This window comes from Sebastes fasciatus, chromosome 6 (assembly GCF_043250625.1).
Source record: "Sebastes fasciatus isolate fSebFas1 chromosome 6, fSebFas1.pri, whole genome shotgun sequence".
NCBI classification, from domain to species: Eukaryota; Metazoa; Chordata; class Actinopteri; order Perciformes; family Sebastidae; genus Sebastes; species Sebastes fasciatus.
Genome location: NC_133800.1, coordinates 21,768,878 through 21,789,018, shown reverse-complemented (window position 1 = coordinate 21,789,018; position 20,141 = coordinate 21,768,878). Strand labels below are relative to the sequence as shown.

At 38.6% G+C, this 20,141-nt stretch overlaps 1 protein-coding gene across 13 annotated transcripts; it reads right to left on the bottom strand.

Annotated features, from left to right (window-relative positions):
• Positions 1-3,749: 3,749 nt before the first annotated feature.
• Positions 3,750-15,514, bottom strand: dbnlb (drebrin-like b). 13 transcript variants are annotated; one of them, XM_074638366.1, is made up of 16 exons: positions 15,345-15,510; positions 11,142-11,197; positions 10,796-10,908; positions 10,633-10,707; positions 10,171-10,320; positions 9,315-9,392; positions 8,738-8,889; positions 8,593-8,647; positions 8,338-8,406; positions 7,914-8,055; positions 7,491-7,607; positions 7,069-7,143; positions 6,795-6,853; positions 6,681-6,710; positions 6,557-6,644; positions 3,750-5,069 (listed from the first exon to the last, which is right to left on the bottom strand). In XM_074638366.1, exons 1-16 carry the CDS (start codon positions 15,425-15,427, stop codon positions 4,933-4,935), a joined length of 1,479 nt encoding a protein of 492 aa, XP_074494467.1. In that variant the 5' UTR covers positions 15,428-15,510; the 3' UTR covers positions 3,750-4,932. The 13 variants fall into 13 exon arrangements, with proteins under 13 accessions (XP_074494467.1, XP_074494468.1, XP_074494464.1 ...); XM_074638367.1 differs by having other exon boundaries at positions 7,932-8,055; positions 15,345-15,508; XM_074638363.1 differs by having other exon boundaries at positions 6,557-6,710; positions 15,345-15,511.
• Positions 15,515-20,141: the final 4,627 nt, after the last annotated feature.

Genomic DNA, 20,141 nt, shown 5'->3' with positions numbered 1-20,141 from the left:
ATTATTATTGTGCACATTTAGAAAAATATATCCAAGACATGACTAATAACAATATATTTCCTCCGTACAGTTTATAATAACACAGCTAAGTTTGTGACACCTTCAGTACAGACTGGACTCAAATTCACCAAAATAGCTGAATTTGGGGAAGTGAAAGAGACATTCAACTGATGCCCAACTGAAGGGTCAAAAGTGTCTATATGTAAGAATAACATTTCCCAGATGTCTACGTTATTAAAACATAGTATTTTAGGAATTTGTTCTCAAACAAAGGAAGCAAGAAGACGGAACCATTTACTGTCTTACGTACATCGCTGCTGAGTAAGCATCACATATTTCCTGGAGCTAATCACTAATAAACGGTCTGTTTCACAACAGATCAGATAAGCTAATTCAGAAACAAATAATACAGTTTCGTTTTCATGTTTTAAAACAAAAATGGGAAATCACTTTACTGGTTCCCAAAAATGTGTGTTTGGACACCATTGTGTGTGTTTTAATGTGTGTAAAGGGAGAGACATTTCCTGCTTTCACGAAATATCTTCCAAGAAGTATAACATGAAGTATTAAATACCACAATGACTATGCATTTTTAAAACTTCCTTAATTTATTATGAGTTTAATCGGAATGTTAAAACAAAACCAAACACAAGGAGGGTTTGTTCAAAACAGATTATGGGAGTATTGGTTATGGTAAGAAAAGTAGTTTTATTTGATAGAGATTTAACTACTTAAAGATAGCCTACATGTGGTTAGAAATGTACTCTGTAGTAGGGAGATGTCTAGATACCAGAAAGTAGTAGTCGATACCAATACCAGTGAAATTCCACGATTCTCGATACCAATTCGATATCAAAACAAAAATAAAACAATAAATCACATGTACGTCAACATACACTCCTTTATTACCGTTACATACTGGGTTTTATTATGAAGATAAACAGGTCATAATTCACTCTCTATTATTATATTGCTGTGAAATCATCTCCTTCAAACAACTGGATTCATTCGTTTCTCACCAAAGAAAATCATTTTACAAGATTACATTTGAACACATGATAACGTTAGAATCTACCTTCATCATTTAATATGCCTGAATGCATCATAATGTAAATTAATGGCACCTCACATTAACGTTAACTAGCTCTCATCCTGCTGACTTCAACACGGATTTGTTGTTCACAATATAGTATTGACAGTGAAAAGTATTGTGTGGATAGTGAGTTTACTGCGGTACCTAAAAACGAGTACCGTCACGTTTTCAGAATTTTGGGAGTGAATTGGTACTAAAGTATCAGTTCTCATGACATCCCTACTCTGTTGTACCTGTAACCACCCAAACACCCATCAGTGATGTCACAATGTCCTGGAGTCCACCTGTACATCACTGCAGCAAGGTGAGAAGACAAAACACTGGTTGCTCTTTAATTTTTCAATCAAGTGCATACATAATGTTGCTTTTTGAATACAACATATTGTTTGAAATTGAATAAAAACTTTCAACCCTGATCCAAATGTGAGGTAATGCTATTCTAACCTAAAAGCACCAAAATAGAACAAATTTGCTGCTGAAATGACATCAGTGTAAAAAGTGCTTTAAACTGGTCACATATGTTTGACTCATAACGGCTAATAGCTGACTCTAGTAGCGCACATGTAGATACCGTAAATGAAAGTTTTGGGCCGTTAGCTGCAGGGATTGAAGACCTTACGTTTTAAGGAACAGATAAAGCACTACTTCTTTAAAACGGTTCCTACCGGCAATCGCCTGAAAGATATTGGCTAAAAATAATACGTCAGGACAATGCAGAAGCAGTTTTTTTCCACTAGAGATGAGTGGTAATAAAACGGTCACCTATTTCTCGTCTGAGTCAGAGGGAGTTGTCTCAAGATTTTATGTTCCTCATGGCCTTTAAAGCATCAAGGTCAAATTGCTTTACATGACTTTCATATTTGAATAAAGCATTTTTAACCCTTTGCTGACATGTTCTCATGTGATCACATTTAAAACGTACAGTATTTTCCCTCCATTTTCCTTTTTCAGTCCCACACTCAGTGAAACGACACAGATCTTGTGAAAAAAAAAACACTGCGCTCGGCACTATCCACATATCCTCCCCATGTTTTTGATCTATTTCAAAGGGGGATGCCCTATTCCCCCATCTGGTGCGGATGGAGTGTGACATTTCAAAATGATTAACATTTAAATGTCAAAATAACCAAATATCTACAGACTGTCCAAATCTCAAGAGGGATTTTTTTTTGTTTGATAGATACAAAACAAGTTTTGTTTTGCGTTTTGAGACGATCAACAAAGCTGTCTGCAAAAATGGAAGAAATGTGATATTAGCTGTTCGTGTTCACACGACTCCCATATGAACGAATGCTAGACGTAAAATGTAGAAATAAAACATTGGATCTAGATAAGACATCTGATTCACTACTTACAGACACACAAGAGCGATTTAATGCAGATATAAAAACAACTTGCAGAAATGAGGTGATTTGAACTTCTACAATAACATTCATAGTTTAAGTCATACATGAGGCTTTATTTTTTATAGTTTTTTTTTAATTTAAATTTAAATTCCATTTAATTGGGACGATATGTTTTGCAGAGCTCTTATGAGCTTTTCTGTCTCCTGCAGCCGGCGATGAGCAAAAACATCGGTCGCAAGATCGAGAAAATCCCCAGCTATTCATTTCAGACTTTCACTGACATAAACATGCAAGGTTGAGGTGAGGGCAGCACAATAGCTAAGTGACAATGTGTGGAGAAAATATTGTGAATCCAACACACAAAAGATTTCCTGTCTGATGTGAGTCACTATCCCTGGGAACAATCTGCAAATGGTTAACTGGTAAGATTCCAGTCATGGTGAGAAACTGTAATTAGCTGAATTAGGTTTTCCAGAATAAATGGGTTTAAAGACGCACCCTGGTGTTTTAGGGATAAGAGGAAACTTACAGAAGTATATCTGCAATCAATAAAAGCATAGGTGTAAAATTTAAATAGTGAGAGTTAATATTTTTTCTATCTGTAGTGTTTCTAGATGGTGTAGGTGTGAGTGGAAATTTGAACTGTGATTCATTTAGAGACAAGCTAATATTAAATCACTAGATTAGATACAGATTGAAACTGAATATTTGGGAAGTATTTAATGGAACTGGAGCATTAAAATTATAATTATTATTAAGATGACATTTAATTGAGGACAAATTTCAGTTTGTTTCTTCTTGAACAATATTCAGCAGCAAAGTCTGATTTGCACGATAAAACATTATATTATTTATGACAACTGTCTTAAACACAGTGGAAATTAAATGTAACATCTCAGATTACCGATGTGATTTCAAAACAATTTGAAAACAATGTGAAATGGGCAAAACAAGGTGATAATAATGGAGGTAGACTGAATAAAACAAATCTATTTTATGCAGAATTATTATTATCCTTATATCATCTTTTGTCGTTAAGCCGAACAAAGATTTAACTGAAGGATGTGGGAGAAGTAAAATCTGATTTTTCGTGTGAAAATGAAACCTATGTGCATTAGAGGTGAATTCCCCAGCTGTTGCCTCATTCCAGGAAACCGATTAGAGTACATAGTGTATACGTCTGAGTTCCTGTTAGACCTCTGAAAATCCCTTTAGGTTTTCGATGTTATTTCAAGCGTTTCTAAACATGTATGCAGCGCCTGTGATATTCTCGGCTCGGCCTCTGTGAGAAGATGATGTGACAACACGGCTTGGTTTATTTATTTTATTATGAAGAATGTCTGTGCATTACAATAGACTCTGGAAAAAATAAACATGAATAACGCAATGGATACATGATGCCCTTTTTCTGTTCATTATTCATTATTTTTTCCTTTTATCGACTGACCTCAAAGCTTAAAAAGAGCAACAATTTTGTTCCATGATAAAAACTTGCAAATTCTTGATTAAAATGTCACTGCATTTCACTTCCCGTCATTATGGCACCATAACAGCACATGTTAGAGATCTGTTATGCACTCAAGCTTAACCTCAGACCAGCGAGATCCAAACAAAGAAAAATAATGCAGACTAGCTTGTCCCTGTGAAATATGGTGAAATAATGTGATTCAGATGATGACGAAGGATTTGACATGAAAACAACCGTTATATACTCACAGTTAAAGGGAACTGAACCGTGTTATGCATTCCCCGCTAAAGTCCACCCAGAGCACAGCAAACGTCATCTGATTTGTTTTAAATATTCACTTCAACCACACAGTGAGATCAGTACTAAAACATGGTTTCAAATGCACACAGGATCAATCACATAAAAAGAAGAACGGAGAGTTCAGTCTGCCGGTAAAGAAAGGCGAAAACAAGGCAAAAGATTATACTGTAGCTGGTACCGCCATCTTTGATTTTTTTTTTCTTTTTGTTTTTCCCTGAAATGTACAGGAGCATTTTGCTACAAGTAACAACGAAATTATACCTGAAAAAGAAATGAAGTCACTTTGTAAGGAATGTGAACTAGAAGTGCTATAAATGCTCACAACTGAATTTAAGACTGAACGAAGGCTGATATCGTACTGCATCACATTTAGAGGAAAAGAGATGGGTTTTTTTGGGGGTTGGGGGGGGGGGGGGGGGGGAGTATTGGTCCGACTATGGGTCTTCACAAATCCCTAAACTATGCCATCAGTTGCTCACAACATCAACAATTTAAAGGAATTGTTTTCTTGAAAAGAGGAGAGATTTCAAAAGCTTCTGGCCCACGATTACCATCCGTCCATCGGTCCCGTGATGTGGAGGATCGTTTGCTACGTTTCAGCCGGACCAGCTCACCTGTGTGTGTGTGTGAGGACTGACTTTGCTGTGTGTTGTTTTACTGCAGGTGTCCTCTGGGGCTGCCAGTGTGATAATCTGGGGGCGAGCAGGGGGGAGGGGGGGGCGGGGCTACATAAGCTCCACGTAATTGGCTGGGAACATTCCAAAGTGGCCGTCTAGGCTGTAGCCTCGCCACCAGCCCTCGTCTATCATCTCGATGCCGGTGATGATCTCGTCGGGATCGAATGAGATCTCTGTGTCGTCAGCTGAAGGAGAAGAGCAGAGAGTCGTGAACGTCAGCAAAGTTACTCTATAATATACATTCTCAATAGAGATGCACCGTTTCAAGCTTTCCTGCACAATTTTTTAAAGTCTGACCTGCCGATTCAGATTTTCTTTCTTTCTAAGAACTATAATTGACAGCATACGCAAACATTTTTGTAACTTTTCCTTCATGTAAAATTAAATTGTATGTTCATAAGAAAACATTGACTATTAAATAACTCACATTTTCTCCAAACCTGCACCAAGTTGCAGCACCTTCTCACATCTTGCAGATCTTACATATTGTGAGCTCTATGTAAGGCATAATGCCCGACGAGGTGCCCATTATCAGGAATTACTGGCCTCCGCAAAGTCCATTAATTCCTGATTATGGACACCTAGAAGGGCATTATCCCCTCTTATACCATGGTCACTTGCCAAAGAAAAAGAAATTAAGACCATTTTGCAACCAAAATCTAAAGTTTTTCACAATCCATTCACTCCGTTTCCCTGGTAACCCTAGGTGTTTGCAAATACTTTACCATCCCATTAGAATCTTATGCAATAGAAACGTTGTTCACTGCTTCAGTAAATAGGACGAACCTTAGCTACGACTTTGGCTCAGATGAGCCAGAAAGCTCACGTTTTGCTAGCAAGATTCAACGTCAATAACATTGCGTACGGTTGACAAACAGTAAATATAATTTTGACAGTATGTTCAACAACAAAACTGAATGTCATTGTCACAATATAATGAACAAATGAGAGGCCATGTGTTTCTGTTGGCCGCAGCCTGAAGTATGCCAGTTGAATAGGGAATGGGATGTGAGATGATCTCTTATGTGTTAGTATCAGTTCAGAGGGGCAGTGCAACTTACTTCTTGCAGCTTGTGTGTTACAGTCGCCACCCTGTGGTGTTCAGAGGATGAAGCACTGAAGTACTAACGTTACACTCTGTTATAAATAAGATATCTGATTTTTTGTAGCCAGTGCATTCAGTTAGAACGGTGAAAAGACGGTTTCACTGGAACTAATTAGTAGGTTTACACTATCAGGAATCATTAGACACCCTGAAGCCAATCAGAATTGAGTATTCACTCAGACCATGGTATGACGCATAACAGCAACAGCACGTTGTGTGTGTGTGTGTGGCTGTGACGTCAACACCAAACACCTATTTTATGTAACAGTTCATTGGACTGCAAACGAGAGTAGCATAACACTAAATATACTTTTTTGGAGATAACATAATATATGTGCAGTCACTTGATTAAACTATCATTTTATTTTGGTCCCACTCTTTATTGTAACAGAACTTATTTGCCCTTTTCCATTGAAGATACAGCTATTCTGTCATCTTGACCTCCAAAATACATGTGAAATATATACAATAGTAGGGCGAAAGTCTGTTTTTTAAAGCATTTTTTTGTTTATTTGTGAAAGCGGCACATCCAAGCTAAAGCAGGGTGTTAAGTTGAAAAAAACTCACCAGCCTGGTAGTCATACAAGGCCCTGGCACAGGTGCCTCTGTCTGGTGTCTCCTCAGCAGTCACCACAGCAGTCACCTCAGCAGGCACCTCAGCAGGCACCTCAACAGGCACCTCAGCAATCACCTCATAGGAGTTACTCTCCTCCACCTGGGGCTGGAATAAAGTTTTGTAATTATTTATATGATGGGAAAAAAACTGTCAAAGCATTTCCTGCTAAAGGTAAGAGGTAAAAATCACCTGAGCGGGCTCTTCATAAGCCTTCTCTTCGACGTAGGAGTTTGCAGCCGGTGCCTCCTCTGAAAAGATTAGATTACTATCAGTATGATGTTTTCTGAGCTGGGCTGGTTACCCACCAGCAGGTGGCAGCAGCGGCAGCTGATCCTGACAGCATAGTTTGGCTGGAGGGAATAATATGTGCTTATAACAAATTGCTAAAGAATTTTTATAAGAAGCAGATGGGATGGGAGGGTGTTGGGAAATGGAGGCTGGTGCTGTGTGAAATGGGCCCCACCTTCATGCTGCTCCTGGGGGGTCACCTCCTGCTCCTCATACTCACACCTGGACTGTCCATCATCCACATCAGGCTCTTATCACCCAAAACACAAGCACAGACATGCATGTACACAGGGGAACACATTCACAAGTCCACACAGGCTGGAAACCACCACCCGTCTCAGACATAAGGGGAGTGTTGGCACGTTTCACTTGAGGAGTAACAAAATAATCTGGAGGTTTCTTAGGGAATGAAAATGACATTGAATGGAAGCATGATGAAATTTGTGATTATAAGGATTATGAAGATGATCACACACAAAAACAACAATGAGAAATGAAGCATGGAGCTTTAGTTAAGTATGAGACTGTCACCCAAGATGTATGCATTCTATGTGTGTGTGTGTGTGTGTGTGTGTGTGTGTGTGCGTGAGCTCACACCTGTAGCACGAACAGGAGAGGCGGAGCCTGCTGGCACAGGAGAAGCTTGGCGCAGAGGTGAGCTGGCTCGCTCACTTTCATACACTGGCTTAGACAGAAAAGGGCTTTGCAGACGCCCTGAGCAGAGACACACATGGAACCCCCAAAACATGCAAAAAATCAACATGGACGAGAGAGAAAACAAAGTGCAGACCGGTTGAGCAGAAGAAGAGAAGACACCATGATGGAGGCACAGCGTTAAGTATGACTTATGAGACCAGTAGTCTGATGGAAAGTTAAAAGCGTCAGGAGGCAATCTCCTCTAGAAAAATCACCGGTTTGTACTGTACGTAGCGCTAGCTGAGAGAGAGGCTAAGAGAGCTTTGCACTAAAACTGCGACATTTAAAGCAAACAGATTTATATGGAAAGGTCGGGGCTATTACCTGGCTGGGGGCTAATACCTGGCCGGGGGCTGGCAGGGGCAGCAGAGGGGACGTCCGAGTCACTGGGAGTCAGTCCCCTCTCTCTCTGCTTGAACATCTCTCTGGGGTTCAAAGCACGCTGAGAGATGAGAGAAGCCGCCTCCTAGAAAAAAGGAAAACGTACAATAAGCATTAGACAAGTCGTGGGTTATTAATAATGCAGTGGGAAGTGTTGCTGAGAGAAAAAGTACACCAGAACAGACAGATGTCTGATGTCCGTTAATGATCACAGAGAAAGGAGACATCATGCAGTAAAGACTAGAAGATAAGTGTGTTACGTTATGGTTCACATTTCATTTGAAAGACACGAAAACACTTGGTTTGAGATGGCAAGAAAAAGGAGTCGTTTGGCCAGAAGAGAGCGCTTTCACGAAGGAGAACTCACGTTGGCCTTTTCCACAGATTCACCTCTCTTGACAGCTTTCTTCTGGGCTGCCTGGGCCTCCTCCTCCTCCTGATAATGTCAATATCACTGCTGACATTAGCTACCTTCCTGACTTAACAAGATGTGTGCACTACAGAAACGTATTTAACTATCAACATATATCGTAGAAAAGTGGGTAACACTTCAGCATCTGATTCCTTATGTCTCTGTCAGGTTACTTCATTTACTCTTAGTGTAATCTTGTGAGACACTCACCCAGCGTAGTTTCTCCTGCTCTTTACTCTCAGCTTCCTGCTGCTGCTGGTGCTTCCTATTCAACAAATGATCAAGAGGATATGTCATTTGAACCCTTTAATAGGCGCTACTTAACCAGTGTGCATTTCCTGCAGCTGCTACCTACTTCTGTTGGTCGATTTCAGTGGACTTCTCCTTGTCCCTTTTGTCCCTCACCACCGTCTCCTTGGCCTCTCTGTCTTTCCTCTCTTTCTCCAGGTGCTGGCGCTCCCCGTCTGCCCTGCTCCTCTCCTCCTTCCGGCGTTTCTCCTCGTCTTTCTGAAAGCCAAAACAGACCGACATGGTCAGCGATGGGTTTGATATTTTTGCAAAAATTATGGTCATTAAAAAGCTTGATTCCACAATAGTTTATCCAAGAGAACTGCAGCACCACTTTCTGGGGGTATTTGTGACAGGTGATGAGCCAAAACTGCAGACAAAGTTACAACAATGCTTTCGCTGACTACGGTTACATTTGTGATGGATAAAAATTGCCTGCCTTGTATTTTTATATAAGCTTAAGAGAAATGGAAATATGTGTCAAATGTTTCAAAACTGCAAACTCGTGAGTTCTTGCAATTTCAATGAGTCGATGATTCATAAAAATTCAAAATTTCTAAGGGAGACATTTTAAGGTACTCATGACACCGTCTCGGAGGTGAAGTTGAAGTCGGCAGTCGCTTAATGCAAGTTCAGGAGCCTACCTCTGCCTGAGCCCAGAAGTTGTCTTTGTTGGTCTTTTTGATTTCGGACATAGCGTTGGTCTTCTGGTACACTGAGCCCTACATGAAGGAAAAGATTATTTAATATCATTGTGTAAACATTTTACATTATTGGAAGAAAAGAAAATATGATAAGTGTTCGTTAGCATCATTTACCTAGGCCTAATCCATGTTTTTTCCTTTGTTGATAAGGGACAATGTACAGCAAGCCGGGCCGCTTCGCTGTATCACCCTGTCAGTGTTTATTTCACAACAATGACCCGCTCGCTGTACATTATCCTGCTTATTACACGGCTACTTACTTAAGAAAATCAGAATTGCGCCAATATCAACGGTCTGTTATACATAGCAACGGTCTGCTATAAAGAAATAACAGACCGTAGAATGACGTGATTGACCAATCAGAATCGAATATTCAACGACAATGTAATAATACTTGTTATTATTCATTAACTGGATAAAATTTAAACGTTTGTCTTCTCTCTAACTGATGTCACACCATTGTTTAAAATATAACTTATATAATTTATATGATGCAAGTTATCATTCATTGACTATCAGATATGAACCAATGGTTGCTTTCTCTCACTAAATTCAGTGTATTTAGGCCTTTCTTGTTGGCCAACATTTCCCCATTTGGAAAGTTTGTTTGAAAAATTGTTTTCAGTGTGAATGGCCGGCCATGACAAAGAGGAAAAAAAAAAAAAAAAACATTCAAATGCATCTACATTTTGAGATTAAGGAGCCTAGTCAAGATCTAGCCCTCTGCTTATTTTTTCTAGCATGAAAACATAAGCAAACAGGAGGGCACGAGACGGGAACTGCATGCGCTGCATACCACAGGGCCCTGAGGACCGCTGTCCTGGAAGCGGCTGGAAGATTCTTTGTGGAAGCTGTAGTTGGCTCCCGAGGCTTTGGCCACCTTCTCCATGATCACCTCGGGCTCCACGTCCTCGTCTCCTCTGGCGTTTATTGTGACATGGGCACCCTGAAACGGCATGAAATACAAGTTGTTATCTTGGTTTATGCAAGCACCACCTAATAGTTTGTTTACATGTGCTGTTTGCTGGTATGATATGAAGGACACTGACACCAATCCAATAGAGCTGTTGCATTATTCCATCAATGCCTGCAGCATGCTGAATAGTATCTTTATGGTTTTTTATATTTAAGTCCTGCTCAAAGCCATCAATAACATGCAATTTAGCACACAAATAACCTCCTCTGCAAACACAAACCAGACTGTAGTAGAAATTCAAATTCATATTTAAGATAGACTAAAAAATTAGTGAAGTGTTACCCTTAGAAAATTGGCCATGGCGCTGACATGATTTGCACACATTCCTTTCCTGGAGTCCTTCACTCCTTCTCCAGTCTGAAACACAAAGAATGACTCTACAAGTTCAAGGGCGGCAAATTCAAAGAGGACAAACAAATGTACGATAGTTAAGTGTGGCACAAACCCAGTTGATGAGGACATATTTAGGCAGGCCAGAATTTGGATCCTGGACCCGGCAGAAAGCGTACATCACTTTTCCACTGTTCAATTCCTCAACCAACTCCTCCAGTCCTCCATCTGAAGCATAAACATTGTGGGAAAAGTCAAATGGTTACTGTGGTTGGTTGTGTAACTGTGGACATTTTCCCCTCTTACAAATGATGGGGTGAGAAAGCAGAGGCAAGCACTCCTTTTGTGCTGATATTCCAGTACTGCAGCTGTGTGCTGACAATGAAATTCCTGCACACACATTTGATAATATCGCGTTGAGATCATAAAAACGTGATAACAATATGTACTCGGTTACTCACCCCCCTTTTCTGCCAGGCGAATATCATTACTGTTTCCCTCGTAGGTGAACAAGGCCCTGTGGAAAACACAGGATTAAGGATATTAAAATACAAGCTATACAGATCACACAGACAGACAGAAAGGAGTTCGTTCCAGAGGTAGATGTGAATTACTTCACACTAAACGAAACAACGGAAGTTTGGTAAACAGATTTTAAGCCACTATCGCCCTTAAACCCTATTTCAACAGGATACATTTTACAGAAGTAGCTTTAATCCCATTTTAAATCAGCCATGTCAGTAACGTTTACAGGTTGCGTGCCCCGGCACCAGGAAAGACTTCATTGGCTTTTCCTTGATCCTAAACCCCCTGATAAAAATAAATAAGGATTAGCAGTCCTCCACAAACTGATTACCTAGTTAATACTGGGCCATTTCCTGCAGGGAAGGCACATTTCCCTAACCTGACCTGCCAAATGGTTTGTTACACAGAACCATCTCAGAAGCTGTCATTGGACACAGTTTGGAAAAGTTCAGGTACTTTAAAAAAAATAAATACTTGGCAGGTGATTGGATGAACTGTCTGTCAATCGAACCCTTGCCGAAGCCAGTCGGGAGAAGAGTCAAAACATCTTTTCCACCAAGAAAAACATTCTTTAAATACTCTCCAGTTCTTATATAACTGATGTTATCACAGCATCTACGACACAAACGCATTACTTGAAGCCTGACAAGATGGATTTTAATGTGATATGTGATCCCGTGATTCTCGCGTGATCTTGTGACATTGCAAGAATCCAGCTGCCGTGCAAAGTAAATCTTTTCTCTGTCATTTTCTTCAAGTGGACATACAGTCCGTCTTCTTCATGTTTGGGTAGGCCAAACCGTATTTCCGGGTTAAATATGGGCTTAAGAGTATTTTTTTATTGGTGCCGACTAAATATTAGAAAATACTAGATAATTATATTAATCTAAAGATTATGCTGACAAGCACTTACAAGAGCGGCTTTTGTGTTAAACTTAGATAAATTGGATGCTAAATTGTTTAAGTAAGTCTATAAATTAATTTATGGCCATTTGGTAGCCTTTATTGTTGTATTACTGTACTCAGTAATATAATAGTCATCAGTAACTATTAGGAGATGTGGCAGGGATAAAGCAAGCTATAATTCAATGAATAGCTGAAAAGATAAATTGGTTAATCGATTGCCAGAAAGTTAATCTGCAAATAGTTCGATAATCGAATATCGATTAATCATTTCAGTCATTTTTCCAAACAAAAATACCCCAAATCTGCTGGTTCCAGCTTCTCAAATGTGCGGATTTAATGCTTTTCTTTGTTGTTAATGATAGTAAACTGAATATCTTTGGGTTTTGGACTGTTGGTTGGACAAAGCAAGGCATTCAAAGATGTCACCCTGGGCTCTGGAAAATCATGATGATTGATCATGAATCAAAACAACTATTCCATTAATAAAAGGAAACAATCTGCTGATTAATCAACAATGAAGATAATCTTCAATTGCAGCTCTAATTTAATGACACACAGAATACTTAGTTATGATTGCAAATAGTATCTTTATCCTTTAGGTCCCATTTGATAGAAAATCATAGATGCTCTTGTGAGACAAATCATCATCAGGCCTGTTTTCATTCAGAAACTTAACTTATGAGATCTGCTTGTATTATTGTCATGTAGCCATGTCACACATTGTTATTGACATGATGCTCACCTTACAGATTACAGTAACAATTAAATCTCTGCTTGGAATGTCAATTTCAGAACAGTGCGGCAGTAGCTCAGTCCATAGGGACTTGGCTTGGCTTCGCTGGTTCAAGTCCCTACATGTACCAAGTACTGAGTGTGAATTGGTCGCTGGAGAGATGCCAGTTTGCCTTTTGGGCACTGCCGAGGTGCCCTTGAGCAAGGCACCAATCCCCCAACAGCTCGGGGCGCTCGCTCTGACATCTCTCTCATTAACACAGGTATATAGGTCCTGTTTGTGTGTGTGTGTGTGTCCTGTATATATAACAGAGTGAAACAATTGAATTTCCCCTCAGGGATTAATAAAGTGCCTTTCTTCTTCTTCTTCTTAGTGTTTGCAGAAATAAAAAAATATTGGAACAAAAAAAATCACTGTCGGGTTCAGTGGTCTTATAAAGACATTTGCTTCTGGTGAGCACACTGGTTTTAGTTCATACTTTCAGAGCTAGGTAAGAGGAACTAGTCGATGACTGATCGCTTCTGTATTTTACATCATCTGTCAGCATCATTTCAGAAAACAACTACAGTAACAGTAAGATGTGGTATAGGCGAATAGGTCTTTCCAAATGCCTAAAACTGAGTGGCAAACAGGGAATGAAATTAGCACCTGCCAAATACGGGGTAAATGTTGGCTGTGGCAGGTAGAAATTTCAGGTCACCTTCCACCATGGCAGATGTGTTTCCTGTATTACGAAATATCATTTTAAAAAGCAATTCCTAAATTTAAAATAGTCAGGGATTAAAGTTACATGATATATTCCATATTTATACTGTCCGGTACTGATTCAGTGTTTACAATTTTAAAGCGTTCTACATAGATTTCAGAAGTGGCAGACAAAAACATTTAATGGCCGGTAGAAATGTTCAGTGACCTGCCACAGAGGTAGGTGAGGAAAAAAACTTAATTTCAGACCCTGGTGACTAGGTAAGAGGAACTAATGGATGACTGATTGTTTCTGTATTTTAAATCATCTGTCAGCATCATTTCAGAAAACAACTACAGTAACAGTAAGTTGTGGTATATAATATAACTGTTATATATATATATATATACATTTTGTGATGTGCTATTGTGTGTAGCTGTGTATTGTGCATTTTGTATGTTCTTTCTTGTATGACTGTAGTTATGTTTCTTTGTTTTGACCTGCCATGGGACTACAGATGTGAATTAGCTTAAAGCTATAATCTGGTACGGTGCATCAAATGGTGACATTTATGTTTTAAACTGTACAACGAGTCTTTCAAAGCACAGCTTAAGACCCACCTCTTTTCTTTGGCTTTTGAATGTACATGAATTGTGATGACTAACTAATTGGCCTTTCATAACGCTCATTATAACAGTCTTTTACTCATGGATTTTACCTTGGTCTCTGTCTGTGGATGTGTGAGATTTTGTTGTCTGGTCTGTTGACCTGTTTTTATTCTGTTTTTTATTCTGCCTATGTCTGTAAAGCACTTTGGTCAGCTCATATTGTTTTAAATGTGCTATAGAAATACATTTGACTTGACTTACATGGTCCCTTTTAAATAAAATAATAAAATAAATAAAATAAAATAAGTGTTGTCTGTCCAAATTCCTAAAACTTGAGTGGCAAACATTCACAAGACATTTTCAGACTGAATATGAGGCAGCAGGACTCCCTGGGCAATTGCTCTTTGGGATTAATTTATACTAGTCGATGACTGATCGCTTCAGTATTTTACATCATCTGTCAGCATCATTTCAGAAAACAACTACAGTAACAGTAAGTTGTGGTAGTATAGGCGAATAGGTCTGTCCAAATTAACTAAAACTTGAGTGGCAAACATTCACACAAGAGACACATTTTCAGACTGAATATGGGGCAGCAGGACTCCCTGGGCAATTTGCTCTTTAATTAATTCAGGTCATCATTAAACACTGCAGCTGTCATCAACAGGTTTAATTATTTCCACCTCAAGACAGACAGACAGACAGACAGACACACACTGAGTCACAGACACACTGCTGTAACCTTAAGTAACAGGAAGTTCCTGGTTTAGACTCACATAATTGGCCATATTTAACTTTTGATTTCTTACCAGGAAGTGGGTGAGGTTAGCTCTCAACCAATTCACCCAATTGCATGACACACACATGTGATAAAACGACTTAAAACACACATACATGCAAGCACAGAGAGAAGTGTTTAGCTTAGCTCGTCGGTTGCTCAGTAACATTATGTTACCTAGGTAATTAATGTTCAGTTAGCTCTGAGGAAGCTAACCCCAAATGAAGCCACATTTAGCTCCTGTTATCTTTAAGTTTAATAAGTAGAAAGTCTGTTGTGGTTAACAAACTAACAGTAAGAGTCAGGTTAAGTTTATCTGTCGTGATGTTGCTGTTAACTTGACGACAATGCTAGCTAACATCTGAAGCTAACATAATGCTCCTAACATAGCGTTAATAATAAAGGGTTTTAATAAAGGTTACTTCTTACCAGTTGGTACTTGATTTCTCGTCTACCACTTCTCCAAAAGCAGATGATAATGCAGGGCCATTTTTGCTGAGGTTGACTGCCATCGTTGTGAGTACAGCTAGCCAGCTAGCTATCTATCCGGGATGCGCCCTTCCTACTGGAGGAGTGGCGATGATGATGATGATGATGACTGTCAGCTGGGCAGGAAGAAGCTAGTTTAACTAGCAGCTCAGCCACGGATATCCTGCATGTGGTTTAAAGCAGGGTTCAGCAGCCTTTACTATCTAAAGAGACATTTAAAAAAGAAATCTGTCTGGACACACAGTTTATAGTCTGAGTATATAGTATATAAGTCTAATGTAAATGACAAATGTACTATGGTGTATTAGGGCCACATTGAGGGAAAAAACATCTGAGATTTCTAGAATAAAGTCATAATATTTACGAGAATAAAGTAGTAAAATTACGAGAATAAAGTCGCAATATTAGGAGAATGAAGTCGTAATATTAAGAGAATGAAGTCGTAATATTAAGAGAATGAAGTCGTAATATTACGAGAATAAAGTCGTAATATTACGAGAATAAAGTCATAACTTTACAAGAAAAAAAAGTGTCAATATTACAAGAATAAAGTCATAATATTACGAGAATAAAGTCGCAATATTACGAGAATGAAGTCGTAATACTACGAGAATGAAGTCATAATATTACGAGAATAAAGTCATAATATTACGAGAATAAAGTCACAGTATTACGAGAATAAAGTCGCAATATTACGAGAAAAAAGTAGTAATATTACGAGAATAAAGTCATAATATTACGAGAATAAAGTCATAACTACAAGAACAAAGTTGCAATATTACGAGAATAAAGTCGCAATATTACAAGAAAAAGTCACAACTTTACGAGAAAAAAAGTCACAATATTACAAGAAAAAAGTCATAACTATACGAGAAAAAAGTCACAATATTACGAGAATAAAATCCTAATTTTACGAGAAAAAAAGAAAATCACACATAAAATGACTACTTTATAATATTATGAGTTTATTCTCGTAATATTACGACTTTATTCTCGTAATATTATGACTTTATTCTCATAATATTACGACTTTATTCTCGTAAAGTTATGACTTTATTCATACACCATAGACCTACAACAATGATAAATATAAATGTAAATGTAAACACAAAACAGTTATTCATTTATATTTTTAAAAATCCACAGGGAGCCACTGGAGAGGAGCTAAAGAGCCACATGTGACACTCCGAAAGAGCGGAGCTAGTTTGCATTTTGTTATTATTCTAAACTTGGCTGTGAATCTGCGCAATCCAAATCTAATAATAATTGTTTAGATGCACAAAATTCTCACTTTTGGAGTGTGAGATAAATTCAAAGATAGCTATAGGCAGAGATTGTGTTGTCTGCACCGCACAAACCTCGCATAGGATTTTGTTGAATCAAACGCACCCTAGAGCTATGTTCACAGATATACGGAGAGAGTAACTTTTTACATTAGTTTTATTGACCTTTACGTGGAAAAGAAATCAGTAAATGTACCATATTTACATAACTTTATCTGCTTTTTCCTAGAACAGTATTTCTGGTTATTTATAGGCATCCTCTCCTGCTGTCAGACTCCTCAACCAGGACTTCTCCCAGTAGACCACTTACACACCAAAAAACTGACAATAACCTGATATTTTCAGGTGGAATTTCATTCATTCATTCATTCTCACTGTGCAATATCATTTTCCACTTGTGCAATTTTGTTAATAGTCTGTTTATTGTCAATACTGTATATACTGCTCTTATTTTTATACTTCCTTCTATTTAAATGGTTCATATTTTGTTACACTTTGTTAAGCTCTTTTTTTACTGTGTTAGCTGATGCATCTTGTTTCTTGCACTATCCTCTTTGCTGCTGTACACTGCACATTTCCCCACTGCAGGACTAATAAAGGAATATCTTATCTTATCTTATCTTATATTTCAGGAGTTAACAGCCAAAATATAAAGGGCTTTACAAAATGGCAACATGGTGGTGCTATCCCATCAAAAATCACTTGTTAGTGGCTTATAAAAAAATATATAATCGCAATACAAATTCACCCCGTTAAATTCCGTGATGTCACGTTTGACGTCACAGATGATGTCAGCAGCACAACAAGTTATTGGGCGGGGCTTTAATGTTTCACGTCATATGTGACGTTCTGGCCACCCAAAACCGAGTTTACTTATAGGACCCGTTTCTCTCCTTCCTCTAAGCTCCGGTCTCCCATTTAAGAGATCTTGGAGCGCTCTGATTCTGTCAGACGCCAGAGACTTGGTTGTCAGCCTAGGCTACACCTCGCCACGGGCATCTCCTCTACCTGCGGGGTAGGTTTTGATCCGTGGCGAAACTGCCAGGCATGGACGTGTGCATGGAGCTAGTGCTCCACTGGCACGTAGGCTTCAGGCCACAGCCATGTTTCAGAGTCCAGCTGCCAGGCATGGACGTGTGCATGGAGCACTAGGCTCCACTGGCAGATGGACTCCAGGCGATGTTCAGGAGTTCAGAGCGATTTTTTTTTGGGAGGGGGGTTTTGTCTCAAATCAAATAATCTGATACACAGATTATACCTGAACAGTCTACTGTGTGTCACAGCTTCATCACTGTCACCAGTGGTGGAATGTAACTAAGTACATTTACTCAAGTACTAATCACTTCTGAGATGTGAACAGGATTATTCTAGCAGTTCTCACTTTATGTATCATGTTGACTACCATTCATATTTTTTTATGAAATAAATTCCCATGGGATCCACCGATGCACCCCTCAGAGGAAATACATCACTACCCAGTTTAAAAAACAAGTGCACTGAAGTACACTTAATTTAAGTATACTTGGTATACTTCCATATGCATATGTGATTAGTGTACTAAAGTGTTTTATTTTTGAGTGTACTAACAATGAAGTATACTAATGATGTGTCATTAGTGCTACTTAAGATATGCTAAAACATAATTAAGTGTACTAAGTGTACTATTTTGACACACCATTATGATGCACTTAAATATACTTAAGTACACTTTTTTTTTTACTAATGATGCACTTTTTAAAAATGAATTATTTTTATAATCAAAGTATATTTTAATCCACTTTTCAGATAACTGTTTACACACTTATAGTATATATATAAAAATACATTTTAAATTCAATTAAAATGTGTGGATAATACACTTTAAATCTAATTTATTACAATTGGAATGACTTTGAAGTTTACTTAAAATATGACTGAAATACAATAAAGTGTATTCATAAAACGTACGGATTAGTTAAAAAGCTGTACTTAAGTATATTTAATAATAGATATATTTAATTCTAGATCTTCATCCTCCTAAATTCCTCACTAGTAGATGTCAATTTTCGATAAGATTTAGGGGAACCAAATTATGGAGTAGCTTTTCACATCTATCAATAAACTGTTCATCTGTCAAATGTTTCAAAAGTCGCTTAAAGGGTCATTTAATTGCTGTCTTGTAATTGCTTTTCCCCATGTTGTCCATGTATCTGTTTTTATGTTTTTATTTTTTTCCCACTCACAATGTTGTTTGGTTACGATTGCCCAGAAGTCATTATAGATATTTAAATCAATATCCTCCTCACAAACACTAACCATACACTTCCACGCAACACACAAACTCACACACACACTTGCCTTTTTTGATATATTTACTGTATTGTTATTGTTGTTATTATATATATCAATACTGTATATACTGCTCCTATTTTTATACTTCCTTATATTTAAATGGTTCATATTTTGTTACACTTTGTTTAGCTCTTTTTTTTACTGTGTTAGCTGATGCATCTTGTTTCTTGCACTATCCTCTTTGCTGCTGTACACTGCACATTTCCCCACTGCAGGACTAATAAAGGAATATCTTATCTTATCTTATCTTATATTTCAGGAGTTAACAGCCAAAATATAAAGGGCTTTATAAATGGCAACATGGTGGTGCTATCCCATCAAAAATCACTTGTTAGTGGCTTATAAAAAAAAGTATAATCGCAATACAAATTCACCCCGTTATGTTCCGTGATGTCACGAGTGACGTCACAGAGGAGGTCAGCAGCACTACAAGTTATTGGGCGGGGCTTTAATGTTCCACGTCATACGTGACGTTCTGGCCACCCAAAACCGAGTTTACTTATAGGACCCGTTTCTCTCCTTCCTCTAAGCTCCGGTCTCCCATTTAAGAGATCTTGGAGCGCTCTGATTCTGTCAGACGCCAGAGACTTGGTTGTCAGCCTAGGCTACACCTCGCCACGGGCATCTCCTCTACCTGCGGGGTAGGTTTTGATCCGTGGCGAAACTGCCAGGCATGGACGTGTGCATGGAGCTAGTGCTCCACTGGCAGGTAGGCTTCAGGCCACAGCCATGTTTCAGAGTCCAGCTGCCAGGCATGGACGTGTGCATGGAGCACTAGGCTCCACTGGCAGGTGGACTCCAGGCGACATTCAGGAGTTCAGAGCGATTTTTTTTTTGGGAGGGGGGTTTTGTCTCAAATCAAATAATCTGATACACAGATTATATCTGAACAGTCTACTGTGTGTCACAGCTTCATCACTGTCACCAGTGGTGGAATGTAACTAAGTACATTTACTCAAGTACTAATCAATTCTGAGATGTGAACAGGATTATTCTAGCAGTTCTCACTTTATGTATCATGTTGACCGTTCATATTTTATTTCTGAAATAAGTTCCCATGGGATCCACCGATGCACCCCTCAGAGGAAATACATCACTACCCAAAAAAAAGTGCACTGAAGTG